General features: G+C 38.0%; 2 protein-coding genes across 5 annotated transcripts in view; one reads left to right on the plus strand and one right to left on the minus strand.

Annotated features, from left to right (window-relative positions):
* SF3B1 (splicing factor 3b subunit 1) overlaps positions 1-11,825 on the plus strand; it is a 31,269-nt gene extending 19,444 nt beyond the window's left edge. For both annotated transcript variants that reach the window (XM_042446268.1, XM_042446269.1), the window contains 16 exons: positions 387-584; positions 674-775; positions 1,181-1,360; positions 1,841-1,927; positions 2,613-2,883; positions 3,615-3,760; positions 3,865-4,011; positions 4,430-4,555; positions 6,100-6,321; positions 6,929-7,111; positions 7,191-7,302; positions 7,396-7,516; positions 7,734-7,865; positions 8,324-8,596; positions 9,674-9,890; positions 11,200-11,825. In XM_042446268.1, coding sequence (XP_042302202.1) covers positions 387-584; positions 674-775; positions 1,181-1,360; positions 1,841-1,927; positions 2,613-2,883; positions 3,615-3,760; positions 3,865-4,011; positions 4,430-4,555; positions 6,100-6,321; positions 6,929-7,111; positions 7,191-7,302; positions 7,396-7,516; positions 7,734-7,865; positions 8,324-8,596; positions 9,674-9,890; positions 11,200-11,358 — 2,676 coding nt within the window. In that variant the 3' untranslated portion in view covers positions 11,359-11,825. The remainder of the gene's footprint in view (positions 1-386; positions 585-673; positions 776-1,180; positions 1,361-1,840; positions 1,928-2,612; positions 2,884-3,614; positions 3,761-3,864; positions 4,012-4,429; positions 4,556-6,099; positions 6,322-6,928; positions 7,112-7,190; positions 7,303-7,395; positions 7,517-7,733; positions 7,866-8,323; positions 8,597-9,673; positions 9,891-11,199) is intronic.
* The window catches only part of LOC121919574 (coiled-coil domain-containing protein 150-like), a 475,343-nt gene that overhangs the window by 52,606 nt on the left and 407,142 nt on the right, over positions 1-15,595 (minus strand). The window lies entirely within an intron of this gene.

Consider the following 15,595-nt stretch of genomic DNA (forward strand, 5'->3'; position numbering starts at 1 on the left):
AGATTCAAGTGCCCATACCTCACCTCTGCAATTGACCGCTCGCATTCAGTACTGATACAGTGGCTTCAGAGGGAATCTCCAAAGAACACTTTGGGGGATGAAATGACACCATCTGGTTTAGAAGGAACACCACATCTATTCCTTGAACAAAGCTGTTTCTCAAACAAGGCCTTAAGAAGCAGCACCATTCAGGCAAGCAATCTCCAGTGGGCCACTTCTGAGTCAATGAGTGCTGGAGGTGGGACTGCTAGTTTCTGGCCCTGATCTGTAGTAACATATTTTTCTCATATGTTAAAATTATCCTTCCTCACACATAGCTATACCTTATTTTCAGCACTGAAATATTTTGATCTATAATCAGTTTAAATGTTTTTCCCCCCATATAGGTTCTTCCTCCTCCAGCTGGTTATGTCCCTATTCGTACTCCAGCCCGTAAACTTACAGCAACTCCTACACCTCTGGGTGGTATGACTGGGTTCCATATGCAGACTGAAGATAGGACCATGAAGAGTGTGAATGACCAGCCTTCAGGAAATCTACCTTTCTTAAAGCCTGATGACATACAATACTTTGATAAATTACTGGTAAGATATTGATTTGAGACTTTTCTTGTCTTATTCTGTATGGAGGTTGAGGCAAACCTGATAACTTTTATGCTTGAAATCAATTGTAGGTTGATGTTGATGAGTCAACTCTTAGCCCAGAGGAACAGAAAGAGAGAAAAATAATGAAATTACTTTTGAAGATCAAGAATGGCACCCCTCCAATGAGAAAGGTAAGATAGACCATTGTGACATCTGTGGTTTGCTCAGTTGGACTTCTGCTTGCCTTACCCCTATGTGTCATTCTGCTATCACTTGCGTGCTTATTTTATAATAGGTTTTCTTACCAGCACTGTTTTTAATGCCTTGGGCTTATTTTATGCCTACATGTCAAAAGACAATTGATCTGAAATAATAATAATAATAATAATAATAATAATAATAATAATAATAATAATAATAATAATAATAATATCCCACCTCTTCCTACGGGTCAAGGCAGGTTACAGAAACTCTGAAATACTCCTTGCTGTGTTGCTGAGTTAAATAATAGAAATTCATTTCTTTTTGTGACAATTACTTTGACCTCCTGTGCTTTTAGAAGAGACTATTTAATACTTTTTTCTCTCCTTTGATAGGCTGCTTTACGACAGATTACTGATAAAGCTCGTGAATTTGGAGCAGGTCCACTGTTCAATCAGATTTTACCCCTGCTGATGTCACCGACTCTTGAAGATCAAGAACGCCATTTGCTTGTCAAAGTTATTGACAGAATTTTGTATAAATTGGATGACTTAGTGCGACCATATGTACACAAGGTTTGTTTAATTGGAATAAGTTATCTGTTTTTATAATGGATTTTACTAGAAGCCCATAGCATGTATATTCAGAACAAGAAATATTTCTATGTTGTAGGCTCGCAATTTTAAGTAATTATCTTGTATACTGTGTTGCATTCACACATAATATTAAGCCAAGTTGCATTGGGTAAACATTTGCAAAATTAAACATAGTCTGGGGCTCAGAGTCACTAGGGCTGGTGCACACAGCACTAAATCTTAGACTATTATATGTGAACCAGACTTCTGCTTCACCCAGTAGTCAATGTTCAAACATCAAATATTAGCTCAAGAATATCATCTGCCAGTTGACACAGATAGAAGATTAATAGGAAGCATTTCTACTTCCAGATTTAGTGTCTGTTGGGAATAATACTGTTTTAAAGTTATGTTTGCATACAAAAAGATAAAAGGTATACAACCTGATTTTTAAAAAAACTTTTGTCAAACCCTCTGTAGATCCTTGTGGTCATTGAACCATTGCTGATTGATGAAGACTACTATGCCAGAGTAGAAGGAAGAGAAATTATTTCCAACTTGGCAAAGGTAATGTCATGATGTTTTTCTCAGAAGTTGTGCTATTATTAGTAGAGATTTAACTGGGGGCTAGTGTGTCAGCTATCTGTGTACACCTTTTCGAACACAGAGAACATTTCTTTATATTTTTGGATATAGTGGGATAATTAACCTTATAATTGTTTTGAGTTTTTATTCTAATTTCCCATCATTATTTAGTAGGTAAATAAATGTTGAGAATAAACCTTAAACATTCTTAATTACCTATATTCCAGCTATTTATTTTCAAAATTATGAAAGTAATTCAAAAGCAAAAAAGAGGACCAGAAAAGAATAAAGAAATATACAGAAGAGGAGGAAAATAAAAATAAACTTAAGTAATAGAATGGTATGGTGAAAAAAAGGAAACCTTATAATTCAGCCAACAAACTATATGGATAATTTGTATTGGTGATTTTACCATCCTAGTAATTTTTTTTAAATGACCTCTTCTATAAATCTGTTCTGCAATTGTTGTCTTCCCTGTTTTAATCAAATAAAAATCCATGTATAATTTTAGCCAGTTTATGTTTGTGCACATAGACTGCGGCATTTCTACTAGAGACAGAAGTTACCTGCTGTAATTGAAGAGTAGTGTGTTTTGTCAGAACACAGTGTCTGTTTCTAAGTCTGTAGGAAGCCTGTAATGGTGGCATTTGTTCCTTTTGTCCTTCAGGCAGCTGGTCTGGCAACAATGATCTCTACCATGCGACCTGATATTGACAACATGGATGAGTATGTTCGTAACACAACAGCTCGGGCCTTTGCTGTTGTTGCTTCTGCTCTGGGCATTCCATCTCTTTTGCCCTTTTTGAAAGCTGTCTGTAAAAGCAAGAAGTCTTGGCAGGCCAGACACACTGGCATCAAGATTGTGCAGCAAATTGCTATCCTGATGGGCTGCGCAATTTTACCTCATCTCAGAAGTTTGGTTGAAATTATCGAGCATGGTAGGTATCATATACAAAATCAACTTCATATTACAGAAATTCTGGACCAGTATTTGTTGAATGTTAATGACCTGTATCATAATTGTGTGTATATCATTGTATCAAGACATTTTCAATTTTCTGTTACTTTGAGAAATAAGTTAATTTTTCCATGCTGTGTTTAAAACAAAATGTGAAATTCTTCCATTTTTAATTTGAGGTTGTAAAATCTTTAGTGAAAAATCTTTATTCTTGTACATCAGAGTACCCATGCAGTTGTGTTGAGGACTATCAGTGATTCAAAAGTGACGTCACATCATTTGTAGTTTCTTTTTAGGCTGATTTTCAGCTGTTGTTGTGGGTGCTTGAGGGATAGGAGGAGGAAACAAGGCAAGCCACTTCATTTTGGGGCCAGTTTTAAGGTGTCTTGGTGATTTAGAGTATTTTTTAAAAAATGTATTGAGGTCCAGGAGCTGTTTGAAGGAGGCTGTGGGGAGGGCTGCAGAAAAATTGTGGACTGCATGCAGCCCTTAAACTTATTCTGCTCTACAGAAATGAAGCCTAGGCAGTGGATAGACTAGCCTGCTGCATGGATATAACATGTCAGACATTTGTGTTGCTCTAGGACTAGAGGATGTTATAGTTTCAAGCTTCCATATATCCATATTTTCTTCTTATTTCCTTCTTATGTTCTTATAGTTGATTCATTCCTGTAGAGCCTCTGAAAGAGAAATATATAATCTGTTTTTCAGGTTTGGTGGATGAGCAGCAGAAAGTACGCACCATCAGTGCTTTGGCTATTGCTGCTTTGGCTGAGGCAGCAACTCCCTATGGCATAGAATCCTTTGACTCTGTCCTCAAGCCCCTGTGGAAGGGTATACGTCAGCACAGGGGAAAGGTAAGTCTGACTTCCCCCAGTTAGTTCCTTTTTAAGAAAGGACATCTAAATGTTCTTTATTGCAATGACACATTTACACATTTGCCATTTTTATGTATCATTAGGGTCTTGCTGCCTTCTTGAAAGCTATTGGATACCTTATTCCACTTATGGATGCTGAGTATGCCAACTACTATACCAGAGAAGTAATGCTAATTCTTATCAGAGAGTTCCAGTCTCCTGATGAAGAAATGAAAAAGATTGTGTTGAAGGTATGGAAGCAGTGTAATTGCAGATTCAAAACTGATGCTTTAAAGAGCTAGATAAACACAAGTGAGGGAAAAGCATACATGGAGGAGGGAGCTGATTAAAAAAAATACAGAGCAGCTTCTTAATTAAAACAAGCATAGTATTCAACATATACGTTGCACTTTACCGTGAGAGTGCAATTTCTGAATCTGTATCTAACACTTCTGCAGAAATTTTTCTTCCCTCCTTAGCAAGAGTGGATTCTAAGATCAGGAACCAATCATGGTTGAGCTGAGCTTTGAATCAGTAATGTCCTGGGTTCAGCTGTAATGTACTGCTTTTCTAGATGATTTTGTCTGTTTAAAATTTGTACATATTGCATTTTATGGCTTAATGTTTTGGAGAACCAGAAGATTCATACTAGCTGTTTCTCTTTTCTAGGTAGTAAAGCAGTGCTGTGGAACAGATGGTGTTGAAGCAAACTACATTAAGACAGAAATTTTGCCTCCATTTTTCAAGCACTTCTGGCAACACAGAATGGCACTGGACAGAAGAAATTACCGACAGGTATTGTAGCTATTTAGATTAAAAAACGCTTTTGAATCCTGAGAGTGTTTCCCGATCCAGTTTTAAAGCTGCCTGTTCCCATCAAAGAGACCCCTTTTAACTCCACTTCTTTCCCTTTCCAATCCGATTTTCAAACCTCTCCTCCAGCCCCTGGGAAGTGGTGTTAGGTGGTCTGGAGAAAGAGCGACGGAAGTGGTGTTTTCCCCGTTCCATCCTTTGTTATAGCCCCCTACATTTAACCTTCAATTTATCCATGGGTCATACAAAAATTATAATTTTTCCCCTGAAATCTTCCCTCAACGTATACATGAGGTTGACTTGTACACAAGTATATATGGTAATTCTGAGGAAGTAACGGGACATCCTTAGTGCTAAATCAGGATGGATTACTGAAAGATGTACAAAGCTAACATTTAGAGCCATGGTGATTTTAATACAAATGTTAACTGCTATGAAGAAGACAGCTTTTTTTCAGTGTTTGTCCATCTGTGATTCAGTTGTTGGTTGTGGACATTAATATTGCCAGAAAGGTTTTCATCAAGAATACTTGTATTTTCATTTTGAGTTTTTGAAGCAGCCCCATAAACACATTTTTAAAGCTTAAACAGCCAGTACAGTTGTAGAATTGCAAGAAAACAAGATAAAACATCTTAGAAATTGAATTTCAAAATTAGCTACATGGCATATTTCATGTTGATTGTAATTCTAAAGTTTCTAGTGGTGTTGTGTTTTAAAAAGTAGTTTTGGTTTAAATGGTTTTTTTGGTTTAAACTAGGGTGTTTTGAGGGTTGTATTAATTTTTTTAATGATGAATCCTACTTATATAATACTGTGAAACATTTTATGTATTAGAAAGCTTAATCAACCATATTTTATGCTTTCTAATCTTTACAATCCAAAGTTATTATGTTTTAATAAAGAATCATAAGAATTGCAAAATACCATAAGAGCCACCTAATCCATCCCCCCGCCATGGAGGAATTTACTTCTTTCAAAAAAAAATTGGGAATTATATTGATAAGTTGGTAGCCTTTAAATAGGAGTATATGACTACACCAGTATAGAACTTAATCAAAAAATTAAGTAGCAAAATGCAGTTCAGATGTTATGGACACTAGTTTAAATAGTAATTGTCCTTTTTAAAAGTGCTCTTTTAAATCAAGTTGTTTTGGTTGAACTTCTGTTAATTGAAGAATTTGTTTCTGAATGGCATTTCTTGCACTATAAAGTAAAGTGATTAAAAAGAAGCATCTGACACTGAATACTGGTCTTAACAATGGACAACTCCCAATAAATACTGAAAATTAAAATGTTTGAATTCAAGCTGCTTTGTTGCAGTAAGAGGGTTAGAAACTAGTAATAATAGCCAGACTTCCAGGAGTGGGTTGTTTGTTGTTGTTGTTTGATTTAAACCAACCAATTCTGGTTTCTAGGTAGGCTGCTTTATCCTTAAAATTTAAGGGTGGTTCTTTTTGGGAACACAGTGGGGTGGTGTTTATCTTCTAACTTATAGACTTCTGAACTAATCATTGCTTACATTGCAGTTGGTTGATACAACTGTGGAACTTGCAAACAAAGTTGGAGCAGCAGAAATTATTTCCAGGATTGTGGATGATCTGAAAGATGAGGCTGAGCAGTACAGAAAAATGGTTATGGAGACCATTGAGAAGATCATGGGGAACCTCGGTGCAGCTGATATTGACCACAAACTGGAGGAACAACTTATTGATGGCATCCTATATGCCTTCCAAGAACAGACCACAGAGGTATATGAATATACTTGTAAATTCCATTCTGGTACCAGGTTTAGAATAACGAGCAGTTAAATATATTGGGCAGAGGAACTCCTCTATGTGTAGGTGGGGAGGGGGTTCTCCTTCTGTTTGTGGCTGTCCTTGGACTGAGTCCAGGGCCAGGCTTTGTCTCAACCCAACAAAAGATCAACACCAGTCCTTGGTTGAAGAGAGAAAGCTCACAGGTTTAATCTATGTGGTCCTTTCTGCCCTTGGGTCCTTTCAGCCTCTTTCCTTTAGAATGAGCTGATACTGCAGTCCCCATCTTCTAAATAACACTTAGTTATTCCCTTTTCAGTATATGTCCCTATTAATTTACTTATCAGTGGAGTGTTATATATTTGTCTTGATTTGAGGGCTGAAACCAGCCTTGTAATGTTTTCTCACATTTTGCAATTATGATACTGGAGTGTAGTCTTTGTTATTGCCATGCTGCTTGGCTGTCAAGTTATATCTATGACAGGGTAGGATTTGGTCTTATTAGAAAGATGCAGTAGGAACTACTGAAGTTAGAACAATCTACAGTGTTGGCAGAGGGTGATACTAAAGTACTTTGTTTTCCTCATTTTTTGATAAATAGGATTCTGTGATGTTGAATGGTTTTGGTACAGTGGTCAATGCTCTGGGCAAGCGAGTGAAACCATACTTACCACAGATCTGTGGTACAGTTTTGTGGCGTTTGAACAACAAATCAGCTAAAGTAAGACAGCAAGCTGCTGATCTGATATCTCGTACTGCAGTTGTCATGAAGACCTGTCAAGAGGTATGTACTGTTCTCATGGTGGTTAGGGATGATATTTTCTGGAAGAATTAGATTATAATTTTTTCTTTCTTGGTCCTAGGAAAAATTGATGGGACACTTGGGTGTGGTGCTCTATGAGTACCTGGGTGAAGAATATCCTGAAGTACTGGGCAGTATTTTAGGAGCACTTAAAGCCATTGTGAATGTCATAGGTAAGCATGTATCTTGAATGTTTTCTTCGAAATTTGTTTTTAATTTGGATGACAGAATTTGAGACTTAAGGTATTCTTTCCTATACTAAACAGGTATGCACAAAATGACTCCTCCAATTAAAGACCTGCTGCCAAGACTCACACCTATTTTGAAAAACAGGCATGAAAAGGTGCAGGAGAATTGCATTGACCTGGTTGGACGTATTGCAGACAGGTAAGTTGATTTGCCATTCTTTATATAAAAACAATGCACAATTAATTAAATATATGAGGCAATAATGTATAAGTGCACTCATAAACACAGTTACGTTATTACATTCAAGCTTTTTTTATACAGTAAATAGCATGCTTCTGTATTTTAATAGAACTATGTGTTTGCATTAAAAATGTTCTGATTTGGCTAAACAAAAGCCCTTTCCTCTTTTTACCAGGGGGGCAGAGTATGTTTCTGCAAGGGAGTGGATGAGGATCTGCTTTGAACTGCTAGAGTTGTTAAAAGCTCATAAGAAAGCCATTCGAAGAGCAACTGTGAACACTTTTGGTTATATTGCAAAAGCTATTGGGTAAGTATATACTTTCAAAACTGTGTGTCTGTGGTTGTTTCACTTAGAATGAAAAGTTAACAATAATGTAGTGAGATATTCCACTGGCTGGCTCTTACTTTGTTTACTGATAAGACATAGTCAGGGTGTTTAGACTTTTCACCTTGCTTAGGTCTGTTTCTACTGTATTTTTCTTTTTTATCTTGAGATTGGTCAGACAAGGAGATTCTGTATAAATATCTACTGTACATGATCAGAAAACTAAAGGAAGATTTTGGTTTCACCTCTGTGATCTGAAAGTAAATTAGAGAGAACCAAACACTGGAAAAATAGGATGAGATACAGTTTTGTAGACAGGGAAATTGCAGGGTTTTTTTTTTTTGAAAAAAAAAGCTTGCCATAGGTATATTTCAGCATTTAAACTTTTCCCATTAATGTGAAGGTTCCTTAATTTTCTTTCATGTTTCTTGCTCTTCCAGACCCCATGATGTGCTGGCAACACTTCTAAATAATTTGAAAGTACAAGAGAGACAAAACAGAGTGTGTACTACAGTAGCAATTGCTATTGTAGCTGAAACCTGCTCTCCTTTCACAGTGCTACCTGCACTCATGAATGAATACAGAGTTCCAGAACTGAACGTCCAGAATGGTGTATTAAAATCTCTTTCCTTCCTCTTTGAATATATTGGAGAAATGGGAAAAGACTACATTTATGCTGTTACCCCATTGCTTGAAGATGCTTTAATGGACAGGTGAGGGCTTTTTCTTCCTTTTACAGTAAACCATGCTGCTACTTTTAGTGCATTCTTCATTTGCTAGATAATGGTACATTTCCCCTCAGAAATGGAAACTTCCGTAAATGGAAAAAGCAAGATCTATTCTGCTCTGTCCATAAAGAAATAAATGTAAAATTATTTCTAAATGGGGAATTAACTGTAACAGTCCAAGTAGGTGTCTTTTGCTAAGGAAGGGAAAAGGCATAGTGAGACAACTGTCTTCCCATGTATGCTCAGACTAATAAGCATGAACAATTGTTGCATTGTTCAGTTGCATTTAATTTGTATACTCTGGCTGGAAAAGGTTGTGCTTGGAGAGAAGCAGTGTGTCATTTGTTTGGAGTTGCCATTTGATTAATACCTGTTCAGATGAGAGATAGAGCACTCCCAAGAGAACCCTCCTTGGATTTTTTTTTCCAGGCACGGCCCTGTCCCTAATCTCCCCTCTTTCAACAAGATCCACAGTGTTTACTATTTAATGTTTGCACATAATTCAAAGTAGGAGCATTGATTTATAAGGCATGTTACAGGGGTATTTAAAGAGTGCCTTCTCTCACAAGAATGTGCTTACATTTTTTGTAGGTGCCTCAGCCCTCATAAGATCAGGCAGATGGTATTTGAGGGAAACAATATCTGAGGACACCTCCATATTGGAACTATATTCATATTTTGCTCTTGTCCAGGGTTTGTAATAGTTAAATAGCTTCTGTGTTCTTCAATCTCTTTGATTTACCAACTTTATGACACAAAAAAGTATCCAAAGCGGACACATTTGTGTACAGACACACACAGCAAAGATGGGAGATATTGTAATTGTCTCCCAGCTCTATTTGGTTGGATATTTCGAGAGATAGTTGTGAGGAAATGAGGATGGAACAGTAGCATTAGGACAAGGGACTATTTCACCAAAATAGATTCAACTTCTAACAATTCTGTTACATAAGAGCATGTTCTGTCAACCTGACAAAAGCAAAATTTGGTACCAGAAAAATCTGTGGGGACAAAGCTGTTAAATAAGCTATTAATCTGGTGCCTATCTAATTTCCTTTCCAGGGACCTTGTTCACAGACAAACAGCGAGTGCTGTGGTCCAGCATATGTCCCTTGGAGTATATGGCTTTGGCTGTGAAGATTCATTGAATCACTTGTTAAATTATGTGTGGCCCAATGTGTTTGAGACATCACCTCATGTCATCCAAGCAGTCATGGGAGCCCTGGAGGGCCTGAGAGTGGCTATTGGACCTTGCCGAATGTTGCAGTATTGTTTACAGGTAAGTGTTTTAGTGTTATGTGCTTTCATGTGAGGAAAAAAGGATCATTGGCCAGGTGATTAGAGAATAATAGTTTAATTGAACTCCTATGCTGCAGTTCTGTTTTATAGTAATCCATTTGTATTTTAGCCCTGGAGAGAAGAACTCAGTACAGTGGGGGAACTGGACCTGCCCCCGCCCCCTGCAGATACTAAAATCCATGGACCTCAAATTCTGTTGTCCCGAATGGCGGTGTGGCTGTGTGCAGGTGCAGCCACTAGGGTTAACTGGGACTAATGGCAGCATAGCCATGTGCATAAACTGCCATTAGGGACAGTGCAGGCTTGCCGTCCACAGATGCTTAAATCCGTGGATACTGAGGTCCCACTGTATAAAAAGGGCTTATAGCCACACATGGGGTATTAATAGACTTCCTGTGTCACTGTTTTATCACTACAGTTTCTCTCATTCACTCATGTGAATAAAAATCATAGGTTTGCCTGAATAACAACAAAATAGGCAGCAAAGTATACTAGTTAAATGTTAATAAATATATAAAAATTAGAAACCCAAGAGAGTCCTCAGAAATTGAATTTTTAGTGGTGGAACAGCTGCTTTGATGTTATGAAATCTTACATTGCTTGTAACATGCCTTGCTACAGTTTTGATACATTTGTGACTTGATTTCACTCAAATTGATTTATGTCTGCAACCAAGATGAAAAAGCATTATCTACAAATATAGAGCTTTCCAAGGCCCGAAACAGATGGGCCAAAAGTACCAACTTTGGCCTGATCAGATGATGCACACACTCAGATCAGACTGAAGCTGTGCCACAGCCGCCTAAGGTGGCCCAAACCCGGACACAAAAGGAGCAGGGGAAAATGCCTCTTTTGGCAGCTGGTTTAGGACTGCAGCAGCAGTCTGGATCAGAGTTGGGCGCATGCAGTTGCTGCGGTCCTGCAGCGATTGGGATGGGCATGTCCTCTGGCTGCTTCCTTTGCCCCATCTGCTCAAGCCCCAGATTCATCTGAGAGCTTAGATGTTTGTGCTAGGACTTTGATTGTTCCCTCCTTGCTTGTGTCTCAATACATAGACTGTTTAAAATGTTGTGTTTTAGTGACTTGTGGTACTGTTTTTTTAAGAGAGAAGAGTGTGTGTAGAAAAGATCCCTAAGATCTAGCTATCTAGCTGTGTTCTCCTTGGGAACATCTATGTGATTAGTTAAGAGTTCTAATTTATTAATGAACTGCCACTTTTTGAAAATAAGATGTGGATGATATTATTTGGGGCCTATTTTAATTTTTAATTTTACTTTGTTTTATTTTAGGGTTTGTTTCACCCTGCCAGAAAAGTCAGAGATGTGTATTGGAAGATCTATAACTCCATCTACATTGGTTCGCAGGATGCATTAATAGCACATTATCCACGAATCTATAATGATGAAAAGAACACCTACATTCGTTATGAACTTGATTATGTCTTGTAAATTTATTTCTCATTCATTTTGTGTTCAGTACACAGATATTCCACACTTGGTTCAGATCTGGTGATGTACAATTTTTAAGACACTGCAGATCACCATAGAGAGGATCAGAGGCAGAGCTTAGAAATCCAGTAGCATGTTTTTTAAATGACATGTATTTGTTGATTTTGATGTTAAAGCCAGTAGTGACCAAGAACACAGTGATTACACAGCATACTGGAATGATTTCATTTTGGATTCATCTTGATGAAGATTTAGATTCCATTCCTTGTGTTTAAAGGGGCTGTTTATTTGAGAAATAAACATTTGTGTATAAAATATTAATGGTTATTTGTGTGTGAGCATTTTTGAGCAGGGAGACATGTTAAGCTGTCTCTGATAGATTGTCAAGCAGTTCATGTAAAAAGGTGGCATATTACATTTTAACCCTCTTTGTCATACCTAGCTTTTGAATAAATAAGAAAAATGTTCTCTTTGATTGTGGCTTATTTATCTTAGTAATACACATTTGTTGTGTAGCTTATAGAATTATAGGGTGTTGGGAAGCAGGGTCTGTTGCTGAATTACATATTTTTTGTATTTTTCTGTCTTTTACAGAACCGGCAACAGATTTCCCATTACCTGGCAACTTTTTTCTCATTGTGTGCTGCTCTATTGTTTTCTTCTTAAACCCTTGAAAAAGCAGCTAAATTGGGCGATGTCCTATAAATGTAAGATCCAAGCTAGGTGAAACCAAACGTTCTGTTTCCCTGGTGGCCAAGATGTCCTTGGGAATGCCATAAGTTGGACATGAGCATAAGAGCATGGTCCTTGTGTTCCCTAACAACTGGTGTTACTTCTGCTACAAATGATTATATATAGTCAACATGACAAGTAGACACTGATAGTCTTATTCTTCATGAATTAATCTAATCCACTTCTAAAGCTGTCTGAATTAGTTATCATCACTACATCTAGTAGCAAATTCCATAAAATAATTCCTTTTACATTACCTTCGTTGCATGGCCTTCCATTCTAGCATAAGCCTGGTCAAAAAACGTTCCTTGCCACTTTCTTCACACAGTTCAGAATGTTATATCCCTTAATCATGTTCCATCTTTTATTTTACTATACTGAAGGCCAAAAAATTCCCATTTGTCACAGGGGAATTCTTCTCCCACCTTAAATTCTTGAGTAGAAAACTGTAGTTATCTGAGTCAAAGTGACTCATTCTCTTGTCATATGTCCTGCTTTTAAAAAAATAAAAATCCAAATGACATTTTGGCAGTCTCGTGTTTCAGTTGTTTCCCTTCCTTTTCCACAGTATTCTCAATTATTTTGTTATAGCAGAAAGGCAAGGCTTTAAAAAACAAACAATACATTCAGTCATCAGATGAATTGTAATAATTGAAGTAGAAATGTACAAAGCCCTCCCAGTTTTCAGGATATTTTTGACCTATTTCCATTTCATCCCCACTCCACAGTGCTTAGAAATCCTCCTTTTTATGTTTCAGACTTCAAAAACTCAAAAGCTTTTCCTGGCTATTGAAAGCAGCCCAAGTAGGAAAGGCAAATTGGGTAAGGGCGATGTAGTGAATGCCTTACTATGGCAAGGCAGGCGTCCATCTTGTCAAAAAGAGGCTGTGGTAAGGCCATTATTGAAAAATAATGGTTCTGCTATATCGCTCAGTGGCTTTTGATACCATCCATCATGGTATCCTTCAGAGTCACCTCTTTGATGGAGTTCAGGGGTACTGTTTTACAGTGGCTCCGAACTTGGAAGGGTGGATTTGGGCAGAGTCAGGGAATGCACTCTTGCCACTACCCTGAGATGGCCCTCAAGGGTTGTGTGTCATCAGTATGTACACAACTCGATCATTGACTCTAGTCCACTGTCTCTTCTATGTGCCTGCTTTCACTGTTGCCTTTCTTCTGGAATGATCAAATCAGCCACAAGATCCTTGTTCCATGAAGGCATATCTTAATCAAATTTGGAATGTGACTGCCATTTTCCATTATGTATGCCCTCCAACTGTTTGGTTGGCAGGGACCATCCCAGTTAATCCTCTGCTGTCCCACTTTCTCAGCTGCTATTAAAATGTCCCATTTTTTGTCCAAATAACTGGAAATACAGCAGTGGTCAGATTTTTTTTTTAAGACTAAAATTGCATATTCATTGCTGGCTTCGAAGACTTGTTTGGAACAGGATAAAAGTGTGTGAAATGCACTCTGACAGAATAGGCTCTTTGTTTTTCTCATGGCATGTGGATCCAAGAGTGAAGGACAGGAAATTTAATCCAGGTGACTAATGGCTAGAATTTGTACACATGTTCTTAAAAGGGTGAGGGTTTTAATTTAACAAAGGTAAATCATATATAATATAAATAATCCTTCAGCCTGCACTGCTATTTCTCTGATTAAACACAAGGAATCGACTAAGTTAGATGAACCTGGGTTGCGTGGAAATCAATGGGACCTAATGGAAATTAGTTCCCTTTTAATATCAGTGGTCAAGTTTAACTAACTTGTGTTGGACAATAACTGCCATAGTCCCCTACAACCCATGTTGTCTGGGGGTTGATAGTTGTAGTCCAACACATGGAAATCACTAGGTGGGGGAAGGCTTACAGTACAACAAAGGTAGGTAGGCACAGTGTTTCCTGTGGGCCTTGTCACTCTCCAGTGCATCCACAAACCTTCTCTGATACACACTTCATTCCACACAACTTTAAAAAAGGTTTCCTCCACAGGATGCAATTGACCATTTCTTGCTGACCTGTGCTTCTTTCATTTTATGTTTGAAGTACAACAGTGAAAGAAACTGGGGTATGTGTGTGTGAAAAATATAGTTCTTTGTTCTCTGAGTCACTGGTGTCTCTGCTCCTTAGTCATCGTTGTCATCATCAACATCATCATCATTTATTTACCAAAATAATCATAGAGCAAAGTAATCCTTAGCAGAATCTTTGACCATTACACTGCACTAATTCTAATATTTTAGGCTCAGGAGAGGGGACCTAAAGCAACCCTAGACTGGTCATTTAGGCGTAAAAGAAAATGGAGGAATGAGGATAAAAGCATTTGTATGACACCTAAAAACTGATGCCTAAAATGGCCACCTCACTCTGCTGACCTTGATGGCACCCATTCCAGTACAGAAACCATACCCAGACTGGCAACTGAATCATATCAACACTGACACTGGGATAGCCTCCACCACTACACATCCAAAGGCATCAGGCTAGGTTAAGGAATGCAAGTCGGGTTGTGTTGTACACACAACTGTGTCCTCTGACTATTATGGTTCTCTTCCTGCTGCTTCAGCATCTGCTGGTCAAGACAACACCCTGTTGGGAATACTATATGAAGAATCTTGCATCCCATAAAAGAAGAGGAGGCTATGCTATGTCCTGATCCCTGTGGTGTATATCTTGCCAGTGTCAAGGACTTTAGGTGCTAAAGGCAAGTCTAAGGGCTACTAATAGTCATTAATATCTATGTGACAGGTTTCCTTCTCCCTTAGTGAAGTGCTTCTGCATATTACGGAACACAAATGGACCTAAACAAATGGTCAAATGATAGAAGAAACCCTGAATGCTGGTCTGGCTTGTTTTGGCTTATTTTCTGCATTTAAATATTGGAAATTAAACATTACTTTTTGGGGACAATTAAAAGAGAATATGTCAGCATATGTTCTGAGTATCCTACTGCTACTTTTGGGTATGTGTGCGGTTTCTCTGCAGCAAACACTTGGATTTCCTTTCCTTTAAAAACGTCCTTATTAGGCATCTGTAAAGCATTTACATTCCTAGTTCTGGGTCATGTTACGTCTTTCCTTCTTTAGCTAAAATTCTGAAATGTGGTGAGGGGAGATTTCCTACACACACCCGCTACAACTTTCTAGTATTAGCAACGATAGTGCTACATTTTCCCAGACAATAACCTTTTAGAAATTAAGAGGCACCAGGGGAAAGGGCGATGGAGATTACAGTTCGGATTCTCAAAATCAAGTACACCAATCCGTGTGATATAGCAAGGAAACACATCACTAGAGGCATCTCAGACCCTTAATTTTATTCCTCGCTGCTTAGAACTGTCATCTGCAAATCTGCACAGGACTCCTCCCAGGCACTTTGCTCATGCGTTGTCACAGCACACGTATGTGTGTGCATGCAATTGCACACGCGCCAAGTAGCCTATGAAAAACATCTCAATGGCTACTTTCTCTTGGTTGGTCTAGAAGCGATTTTGCAGCTTGTCT

Source organism: Sceloporus undulatus, chromosome 1, assembly GCF_019175285.1.
Source record: "Sceloporus undulatus isolate JIND9_A2432 ecotype Alabama chromosome 1, SceUnd_v1.1, whole genome shotgun sequence".
NCBI lineage: Eukaryota > Metazoa > Chordata > Lepidosauria > Squamata > Phrynosomatidae > Sceloporus > Sceloporus undulatus.